The sequence below is a fragment of the Mustela nivalis genome, assembly GCF_964662115.1.
Source record: "Mustela nivalis genome assembly, chromosome: 8".
Lineage (NCBI taxonomy): Eukaryota > Metazoa > Chordata > Mammalia > Carnivora > Mustelidae > Mustela > Mustela nivalis.
In genome coordinates this window covers 107,094,978-107,106,259 of record NC_139027.1, presented here as the reverse complement: position 1 = coordinate 107,106,259, position 11,282 = coordinate 107,094,978, and the positions used below count along the sequence as shown (strand labels likewise).

At 41.0% G+C, this 11,282-nt stretch overlaps 1 protein-coding gene across 1 annotated transcript in view; it reads left to right on the top strand.

Annotated features, from left to right (window-relative positions):
* The first annotated feature begins 9,777 nt into the window (after nt 1-9,777).
* Nucleotides 9,778-11,282, top strand: part of SPTLC3 (serine palmitoyltransferase long chain base subunit 3) — a 134,086-nt gene continuing 132,581 nt past the window's right edge. The window contains exon 1 of the mRNA XM_082746602.1: nt 9,778-10,216. Within this exon, the coding sequence (XP_082602728.1) occupies nt 10,100-10,216 (117 nt within the window). The 5' untranslated portion in view covers nt 9,778-10,099. The remainder of the gene's footprint in view (nt 10,217-11,282) is intronic.

Genomic DNA, 11,282 nt, shown 5'->3' with positions numbered 1-11,282 from the left:
ATATTTATCTCTATATGAAATTCATGGTAGTAATCATATTAATAGCTAACAACTAGAAACAACTTGATGTCTACAATAGAATGGATAAATGATAGGATGTTTGTAAAATGAAATACTACATACCACTCAGGTTGAATAGGTTAGCACGACACACTGCAACATGGAAAACTCTCTTAAATGCAATAATTGAATGAAAGAAGCCACACATAAATGAATATATACTGTATAATTCTGTTTGGTAAAAATCAAGAGGCAGAACTGATCTATGGTGGTAAAAATCAACATGGTATGTTCTTTTGGGGAGAAGAGAGTAATGAATGGAGCAGGGCACGAGAAGGTTCTGTAGGCTAAGCTGTCCTATTTCTCCATCTGGGTGATGATTCCTAGATGTGTTCGCTTCTTGAAAATCCATTGAGTTGTACACATAGTGTTTTTTTGTCTAAGTAATTGGACTGCGATAAAAAATTGCTATCAAGGGGCGCCTGGATGGTTGCATCAGTTAAGCATCTGCTTAACTGTTAAAATAAGCAAAACCTTTGGCTCAGGTTATGATCCTGGAGTCCTGGGATTGAGCCCCGTAGGGAGCTCATTGATCAGAGGGGAATCTGCTTCTCCCTCTGCCTCTCACACAGCTCTCTCTCACTCCCTCTCTTTCTCTCAAATAAACAAATAAAACTTTTTTAAAAATTTCTGTAAAAAGGTTCGGTATGTTCAACTTGAATAAAGCCATGAAACCCTTTACAAACACACATTTACTATATTCTTTTTTTTTTAAATAATAAACTAAATTAAGTGACCTTCTGTGACTCTTCATATATTTTGGATTATTAGTAATAGGCAGGCAGAATAATGATTTTCCAAAGATGTCCATACCCTAATTGCTGAAAACTGTGAATATGTTACCTTACATGGCAAAAGCGATTTTTCAGATGTGATTGAGGTTATCCTGAGATTATCTATCCAGACAGTCACAGTCCAATCATATGATTCCTGGAAAGCAGGCAACATTTCCCAGGTGTGGTCAGCATTGATGTACAACCAAAGAAAGATGAGAGAGATGAAAAATTGCTGGCTTTGAGGATGGAGGACGGAGGCCATAAACCAGGAATGGGGGTGGCTTCGAGAAGGTAGAAAAGCCAAGGAAACAGCTTCTTCCCTAAAGCCTCCAGGAAAGAATGCATCTCTGCTCATCTCATCTCTGCTCTTGATTTTATCTGAGTAGGACGCAGGTTGGGCTCTTGACTTACAGAACTGTAAAATGATAAATTTGTGTGGTTACAGACAAGTTTAGAAAATTTGTTACCACAGTAGTAGAAAACTAGAAGGGATAATGAACATATAATTTCCATTTATCTTCCCTGGTTAGCCAGATACAAAAGGATTTTTTTTTTTCCCATCAAAGCTTTAGAGAAAGGATAGATTAATTTTACTTTTTATGCAGATAAAACACGTTTTCTGAACCTTTTCTTCATTCACATGCTTAGTGCTTTTATGATGGTTTTATGATGCTATAACTCAAATTCATGACTTTCCCCAGCTAGGATTGTAGAGACTCTCGTTCTATACATGTCCCACAAACCTTTCCTATCAGAGACAGAAGGGTGCAGCTTTCCTGCTTCTCTTCCAAGTTTATTGAGGTTTTACTCAATAACCACATTTAGTTTGTCCATAAACTGCCTCTCTTCATCTTCAGGGTAATCCAATATTAATCATTCAAAAGATAAAATTAGCTCTCTGATCAACAGATTGGTGGACTAACTGGGGTTCATTTGTCCTTGTTTAGGTTCCACCAAACAGAATCTGAGACAAGAATTTGGATACAAGCATGTATTTGGAGGGTATCTCCAGGAAGACTGGAAAAGTAGAACAATGAAGGAAGGAAAGCTAGTAACAGGTGTTTTACTAAAAAGCTTATTGCTGACGGTAACAGGGACTCAGTCCCACTGCGAAGACTTGAGAGACCCACACCTCAGAAGGGTCCTGTAGAGAAGAAGACAACAGGCATATATGCACCAGCTCTTGCCTTTCATTGGTTGGTGGTTGCTCCTAGGAGTGTGTGTCCCCAGCTTGACTAGCCACGATGCACAAGCAGAGCACACCCAATGACTGAAGGACCCATGTAATGTAGAGAGACATGAGGAGCAGCCAGCACATGAGAACGGGCTGTCAGGGTTCCCAGGGGACACCAAGAGGATATGAATGAGGCACGACTGTCTCTGCCTCAGGGGATTTGATATACTTCCAGACAAAGGCCTGTGGTGAGAAAAACTATAAATAATGAATTATTTATGACTTTCCCAATCACAATTGTGCACAAAATCCAGAGATGTGAACACTAACTTCATTAAGAGTAACAATTAGTACCCCATAGCAGACAAACTGGCCTGGTCGCTCTCTGGGTTTTCTCAGAGAATTGAAATAACTTCTTTGCCAATTCAGATGTAATGCTCAGTCACGTGTAGTATGTTTTCCCTTTGCCTCTCTCTTTCCCATTCTGGGGGTTGCCCACATAGAAGTCTGCTATGAAGGGAGTAGAAAGTGAGGGGCCACAATTCTGCTCTGCTGGGTTTGCATAGTCTTTCCACAGTGTAATGCATCCAGTCTTGCTCTTGGCAACAGTGAGTCATGGCACCACCCCAGATGGTGTCCTGGGTGGTCTGTGGCACAATTCACCACGCTACTAGGCTGCTCAGTGCTGACCAGTGTCACTAAGACACAACAGGTATCCCTCCCTATCCTTCCATGTATCCACTGACAGCTCTGTGATTTCCTGGTAGCCTCGAGTAGTCTATCTCATCCTCAAGATCACTTTCCAGTCTTGCTTGGATCCCACTAAAATGGCTGCATTTCCTGCCACCCACTTGGGGGCCAGGGTCAATCAACAGGGCTGGGAAGTTTCCTACAACCACCTGTCTACATCCTTTCCACACACCCCTCTAGCTCTACATATCCCTCCCACCATTGGGAAAAGACTTCAGATTTACCTCCTCACTCGAAGAAGTTGATCTGTCTCTCCTCACTGTTACGTGACTCTTTTGTCACATATTTTCCCACTCAAGCCTCACATTAATGCTTTCACACTACTCTCTCTGCCTGAAACATTCTTTCCCCATCTTGTCTGCTGATAACTTGCCTATTCATGTACCAAGGTCTGGTTCAAATCCTGCTTCTGACGTGTGGTTTTCCACAGCAGGCAAAATTGTTTGTTCCTCACATATGCTCCCTAGTTCTCGATTCTCCTCTCACATTAGTTTAGAGCTCTCCGTGTGTCCCTCTTGCCTACAGTTCTTCAAGAGAAGGACTATGTCAGAGTTATCTGGGATGAATGGGTTTTCACATCTAATTATCCATTTCAACCATTAAAGAGATAACAAAGTAAAGCTTTATCAAGAATTCAAGTCAACAGAATTTGAGAATTCAAGTCTCCAGTAATTTGCTTATAGTATTCTACTTGCATAATAAAGAAGCAAATGTAATTAAAATAAACTTATCTCAAGAGACATAATTTTTTAAATCCAGATTATGACCCACATTTGGTTTCTATTCAATCTAGTTACACTGTTAGGAACCTCAACCTCACTAGTATGGTACACCTATTCCTTAAAGTTTGGTAATTGTATTTTGAATCCTGGGAATGTTGAAATTAATAAGGAGGTAATAAAGAAAATCAAATTCATAGTATTAATGTTTGCTTATTAAATTTAGGAATAATGTATGTGTGTGAATGACATTAAAAAAATCTGTAATATTTAAGGTGCTTTCACATAGCAGTTTTGTAAGTTTAAGTTGAGACAACTAATAGAACACTAATTCCTTGGAATATCAAGGAGAACTTGGATTTGCCCTCAGCATATTTAAATTTATTAAAGTTATATACAGCCACTTTGGAAAACAGTGTGGAGATTCCTCAAGAATTAAAAATAAAGCTTCCCTATGACCCTCCAATTGCACTACTGGCTATTTATCCCAAAGCTACAGATATAGTGAAAAGAAGGGCCATCTGTACCTCAATGTTCATAGCAGCAATGGTCACAGTTGCCAAACTGTGGAAAAAACCAAGATGCCCTTCCACAGACCAATGGATAAGGAAGATGTGGTCCATAATACACTATAGAGTATTATGCCTTCATCAGAAAGGATGAATACCCAACTTTTATATCAACATGGAGGGGACTGGAAGAGATTATGGTGAGTGAAATAAGTCAAGCAGAGGGAGTCAATTATCATATGGTTTCCCCTATTTGTGGAGCATAAGAAATAACACGGAGGACATGGGGAGATGGAGAGGAGAAGGGAGTTGGGGGAAATTGGAGGGGGAGATGAACCATGAGAGACTATGGACTCTGAAAAACAATTTGAGGGTTTGGGAGGGGTAGGGGGTGGGAGTTGGGTGAGCCTGGTGGTGGGTATTATGGAGGGCATGTATTGCATGGAGGATTGGGTGTGGTACATAAACAATGAATTGTGGTACACTAAAAAGAAGATAAAAAAGTAAATTTAAAAATTTAAAATAAAAAAATAAATTAGAGGTAATATTTATAAAGCACATACTACCATGACTGGTTCATAATAAATAAACTATTAATAATAAATTTTAAAAAGAGTTATATAAGCCGCCATTTTTTTACTTGGCAAGGTTTTGCTTATTAAGGCTAGAAGTTTCTCCAGTAGCCTTTTGAAGTTCTTAAAAGAACATAAAATACAAGTGTTGTTATGTTTCAAATTTTAAAAGGATTTAATTAAATGTTGCATATTTTAAAGCAGTGCAATAACTCAGTTTATAAATGGCACTGTTTGTTTCAGGAGAATTTAGCCTACTCAACACATATCAGTCAAATATTAGTGGACTCATAATCACTAGCACAGTTTTCTTATTTTATACAAAAGTCATAACGACATTTGTAGATTGAGGGAAAAAAGATTTATAGATTGAACTTAACTAGGTTTTCACTTTTTAATTTAATATGCCAAATATTAATTTAAAACCCACTTAAGTAAATCATCATTGCTTTGTGCTAAGAATTCCTTAAAGGAACTAAGAAACTCTAGTGACAAAAATAAAATTTTCTGATGAACAAAACTAGGTAGGTTTCATGAGGAGTTCATCCCCAAACATCTGGAACAGCTGGGTTATAGGAGAGGCTCTGGAGTACTTCTGAGAAGTACCTAATTTTATGTTTTCAGACGCTCAACCCTGAAAGTCTGGGGGAGGAGGGGCAGGGAGGAGATGGTTGTTGAAGTGTAGTTGACACACAATGTTAACACTACAACGTTACATTAGTTTCAGGTATGCAACATAGAGATTCAACATCTTTATATATTATGCTATTCTCACCACAAGTGTACTACAGCTATCACCACACAATGCTGCTATAATAACGTTGACTATGTTCTCTATGCTGTGTCTTTCATCCCCATGACTTATTCAGGGAAGCCTGTACCTCCCACTCCCTTTCACCCATTTTTCCCTTTCCCCAACCCCCCTCCCCTCTGGCAACCACCGGATTGTTTTCTGTATTAATGGGGTTACTTCTGCTTTTTGTATATTCATTTGTTTTATTTGGGGGGTTCCACATACAAGTGATATGATATGATATTTGTGTTTCTCTTTCTGATTTACTCCACTTTGCATAGTAAGTTTGGAGTTTTCTTTTAAGAGATGCCATTCAACAGCTGAAGAGTCCAGACATCCATAGGCTTTGCTGAGGGCATTCTGAAGGTAACTGCTGCCCCAAAGACTCAGGCACACCACTCCCGGAGGATGATTATAAATGAAGAAAAACAAAATCACTTCACTGCTGCTGACTTTGGGTAAGAGTCATCAACAACAGGGTTTTTTCTAATTTCAAATAGCATTGCCTTTCTCGTGGCCAATGTTTTGAAAGAAAAAAAAAAAAATCTGACGCCTGACATCTGTAGCATTGGTATCTGACCTCCTGAGGTTATAGTGTTTACAAACTATTGATAAGAAACCCTTTTGATCTGAATTATTTCGACACTGAAAATTTTCTAGATTGAATTCTTTAGGGAATTTAAATACTTCTCTGTAGAGGAATCCCAGACTATCCAATCCCAGGAGGAATGGATGTTTGCATTTATTTAATAGACATAAGACTTTCAGGGATCAGGAGGCAAAATAAAAATTGATTTATTTTGCTAATTCAATAAAATTTCCTAAACCATAACACTTTCTGTTATTTCTCTTTGTAGTGGTCGATGGTTGTCTGAAGGAGAGCTACCATGATATGTGGAAAAGGGACTTGCTCCGGACCCAGAGATTCTAGCTTGAGCTCTCACCCCTGCTTCTGCCCCATGGCCCTGTGTCTTAGAAAAGTCACTTAACTTGTGGCAACTTTGGTTTTCACATCAGCGTCACACTCCAATACTTAAGTAAAGATCAAGTCACAGGGAATGAATAGATTTCTAGACACTGTAAAATTCTGACCATTTATTTTGTTCATTTCCTCCCTTTTCTGCCAATGTTTTTGGGACATATTATCAAGCCTCTGAACATCTCTTTCTTGCCTACTTCTGTAAGCAGGCATCTGGGCCAAAAATTTCCTTCAGAGAACACCAGAAGGCCATGGTTAACTAATTTCATCTTTGCCTTTAATACACGAATGGACAGGTTTCTTTTTACTTTCACTAATGGGGTATCTTAAGTAGAAGATATGAAGGTGCTTCTAACTCTTGGTTTTGGGGGGTGGAGTCTGTGCTTGTCCTGTTCATTGTTGTATGGAATGTGTAATACATCACAATTATTTGTTGTATGTGAATATGTAATACATCACAATTATTTGAATATTTATTAAGTTTATTGGTTAATCTGGTGTGTTTCATTATTCAGAGACATCAAATCATACCCAATATTTAGTTGGTGTTTAAGTGTTGCTTGATGTCTTAGTATGTTCAAGCTGCTATAACAACATACCCTATACTGGGTAGCTTATAACCAATAGAAATTTATTTCTGATGGTTCTGGAGGCTAGAAGTCCAAGATCAAGGAACTGGAAGATTTGAGCCTACTTCTTCTTCTTCTTCTTTTTTTTTTAAATTTCTTTTCAGCATAACAGAATTCATTGTTTATGCACCACACCCAGTGCTCCATACATTATGTGCCCTCCATAATATCCACCACCTTTCAAGGTCCATAGTGTCTCGTGGTTCATCCCCAACCCCCTCCAATTTCCCTCAACTCCCTTCTCCTCTCCATCTCTCTATGTCCTCCATGTTATTTGTTATGCTCCACAAATAAGTGAAACCATATGGTAATTGACTCTCTCTGCTTGACTTATTTCACTTAGCATAATCTCTTCCAGTCCCGTCCATGTTGATACAAAAGTTGGGTATTCATCCTTTCTGATGGAGTTGAGCCTACTTCTTAAATGGTTATCTTTTCACTGTCACCTCACCTGGCTGAAGAGGCAAGGGAGCTCTAATCTCATTTACAAGGAGACCCCAACAGGAACTAATCACCTCCCAACTGCCTCAATTTCTAATACCATCACCTTGGAGATCGTAATTTCAGCCTGTAAATTTAGGGGGACACAAAGATTCAGACCATAGCAATCAATGTCCTTAAAATCAAAGCTAGAACTCAACTCAAAGAGATCGCCACACTTCTTTTGACTGGAGAAACGATGAGTCACAATGATTACACGTATGCATAGTACCTGATGTTAAATGGTTGATATGTTGAGATGATTTTGTGCATATAACAATTCACATATGCCAACACGGCAAGTAAAGTAGAAAAGTTTCAAGGGTAAGAACATATAGTAGGTATTTCCTGAAGGTTGATGAATGATTACTTAATGTTGGTAATTGGGATGAGGGGAAACAAAATGATGCAGATTTCAGTTTGTTTTAAGATGTTTTCTTTACATACAGTTTTTGTCCCCTTTTAAGAGGAAAATAAAGAAAAATAAAAAGAGAAGGAGAAGGAGGAGACAGAAGGGTAGGAAAAAAGGAAAAAGTGGAAATCTGAAATACAAAAGGGAAGGAGAAAGGAGAAGAAAAGAAAAGAAGGTGGGATAGAAATACCTAATGTTCAGAATTAGTTATCTCGAAATCTTTTTTCCAAAAATAATCTTGTATGGATCATTAGAGCTGAGTCAAAATAACACTGTGTCTTCAACTTGTCTTCCTAAGTAAGCTGGGGCAGTCGGGCCAGAGGTTATCAGTGTGCCTCCTACATTTTCTTTTTTTTTTTAAAGATTTTATTTATTTGACAGGGAAAAACACAGAGAAAGAGGGAACACAAGCAGGGGGTGTGGGAGAGGGAGAAGCAGGCTTTCCGTTGTGCAGGGAGCCCAAGGTAGAACTCAATCCCAGGACCCCGGGATCATGACCTTAGCTGAAGGCAGATACTTAACAACTGAGCCACCCAGGTACCCCTCTGACATTTTGTATAAGTCTAGAAGGAAATATCCAACACAGATTTAGCCTCTGACTCCCAGCATAATAACCATGGAAGAGAGACACCAGTAAAAAGCTAGTTCTTCTCTGATGACAAAGTTGGAAAAATGTAATAAAAATTCTGAGTTTGAGACACCAAGGGGTGGGCACACTTGGATTAGCCCCATCCCATCATTTAGCCCAAGACCTTATCTTATTCCTTTCACTCTCCCTGGGGCAGAAAAGATGGCCACCCTCCTATGCAAATCATGGTTAGAAAAGGCTTTATCATCACCTGCACCATAAGCCTCATCTTTCTGGAGGGAAAACAAACCCTATCCAGGAAAGCTGAGAACCAAGAAATGAGGCTCTGACTACAGGGGTCATCTCTATTTTTCTGTTCTTGTTTTTTGCTGATGTGTGTGTCTCTGTTTTTGTCCATTGGCCCAATATATGGCTGGGGTTTTTATTCCCCTGTGCCTGATGTTAAAAAGTCTCATTCAGGGGAACCGTAACGGTGGGCTTGGGAGGACAGAACAGGCTGCAAATGACTGACACTGTCCAAAAAGCACAATGCCATCTGCTGGTGATAGAACGCAGATGCCTAATGCATTGAGAGAGTAAGAGTTAATGAGTAAACCACAGGTGTTCAGGACTGGGACACGGCAGTCGCCACCTGCCTCACAACACCTGTGTCAGGAACAAACCCAAGCCACACATATCTTTCCTTGCTATCCCACTGGACGTTAGCCCACCAGAAATGTTTTTTCTCTTCTTAGCTGAAGAAACAGGCAAAAGGAGAGTAAATGGCGCTCCCAAAGTCACGTGATAATGCAAACTTCACAAGAAACTGAACTTTCTGTCTCCCAGATTTGTGCGCTCCTGGAATCCTTGATGGGTTAATACCTCTCGTTATATCCCTGGTTTTAACATCGGGTGGGTTCTGAATAGTATTACTTTTTTGGGGGGGGGGCATTTTTGGATTATGGTAAAATCCACATGACACAAAATTTCCCATTTTAACCACTTTTAAGTGTACAGTTCAGTGGCGTGAAGTATAGTCACATAGTTGTGCAGCCATCACAGTCACCCACGGAACCAGCTGAAACTCTGTGCCCTTGAAGCAGTAACTTCTTCTCCTCTTCCTCTGGGCAGTCCTGGCAGCCACTGTGAAGTGTTTTTTTCACAGGGGGAAAAAAAAGAGCAGTTTACAGCCAGTAGTTGTAATTAGATACAGAAGGGAGAGGGTGGGGGTAGACGTAAATTCAGAACTGACTACATGTAGGAGACCTTGAGTGTGCTGTGTGTGTGGGTGTGTGTGTGTGTGTGTGTGTCTTTAAAAGATGCTCCACCTCCCAGCCCGCCTCCTTGCAATTTGCCACTGGGGTTTTGCAGTCTCCTGATTTCCTCTTGCCCCCCAAGGAGCCAGCATGGGCAATCTCCTTTGTAGTTTCAGGAGCGGGTCGGGTCTGTTGCCCTGAAGGTTGCATTCTGAGCTGAGGAGTATAAAGGTAACCACTTGTTTTTCCTTTCAAAGATCTGCCCCAAAGATAGGCTGCGGCTCTCCTGGAAAGCCTGATCGGTAGGATTCCTTCAGGGGCTCAGCCCAAAGTGCTTCCTCCCATCCCCTCTCCAACTTCCAAACCAAAGCTTGCCAAGAACCTCTGGAAGGAAACCTGCTGGATTCTAGCATTTTGCACAAATGGCTAATCCTGGAGGTGGTGCTATTTGCAACGGGAATCTGCACAATCACGGGAAACAGAGCGACTGCTCAGCCAGTGGAAACTGCGCGAAGAATGGGATAGTAAAAGAAGCCCAGGTAAGAGATGAGAACTCCCTGTTTTCTGAATGACTTGGACCTCTCTCCCTGCTTCTCTCTGAAGCTGTTTGGAGCTGCCACTCTGAAAGTCCTTCCTCTGAAGTGTTTTATGTGTTTTGACACTTCAGCTAATTTCAAATGCTTGGCTATGTAAAACTTGAGCCGTGGATGAAGGGGGAGCATGTCTCTGTACACAGACCCGAGAGCCTTAAACTCCCCCCAATACGAACATACCTACTCGACTTCTAATTTGTTGTGAGCATTTGGGGGGGCAAAGTGCTGACTGTTCAGACTGGTCCCCTGCATTTCCGTGCATCAAACGATCACAGCAGGCTACCCTCCTTGGGCTTGGGAGGGAAAAGAGCAGGGATAGTAAATGTGCTGAGGTGGTGTGGTGTGGGTGGCATTTTTCCCCAGTGCAGGAGAAATGCCTCTCTGGCTGAAAGGCGAATTCTTTGCCCTGTTTAGTGGAGTATTGTCATAGCTTACAGCTTGATTTGGGGCCAGAGCCCTTCTTTGAAAGGACATCACAGGCATTCCTTTCTGAGACACTTCAGAAAGGGTGGCTTATTGTTCACGCTGCACACAGGAACTAAACAGGCTTTTCATTGTTTTCCCATTTGATACTTTTTTGTCTTTCTTGGCTCTTGGCGCTGACAGAATGTTGGATGGTGATGTGCCGGGGAGGAGGAGAAACTTCAGAAATGTTGTCAGTGTATTCAAAGAGGGAGCCCGGATGTATGAGGCACCTGTGAAAAGGCAGTGCCTTCCTTCTCATGTAATGCCCTCTGCTAAAGCAGCACAGGTGAGCTCACCTGCTTCAGGAGCAAATTAGCATAGCCAAACAGGTGGCTTCACTCTTGGGAAATGCACAGCTGGGCAGGGAACTTGTGCAGTCCTGCATTACACATCCGTCTCCGAGGAGCCAGCACCCACCCAGGAAGAAGGTCAGATTGATCTAAGATCACAGGACAGGCATTGCTGGCTGGAGCCTGGCCCAGCACTCAGTGAATTGAATTTGTGCTTCCAGTTCAAAAAGGTGGTTGGGGAGGGGCACTCTGGAGCT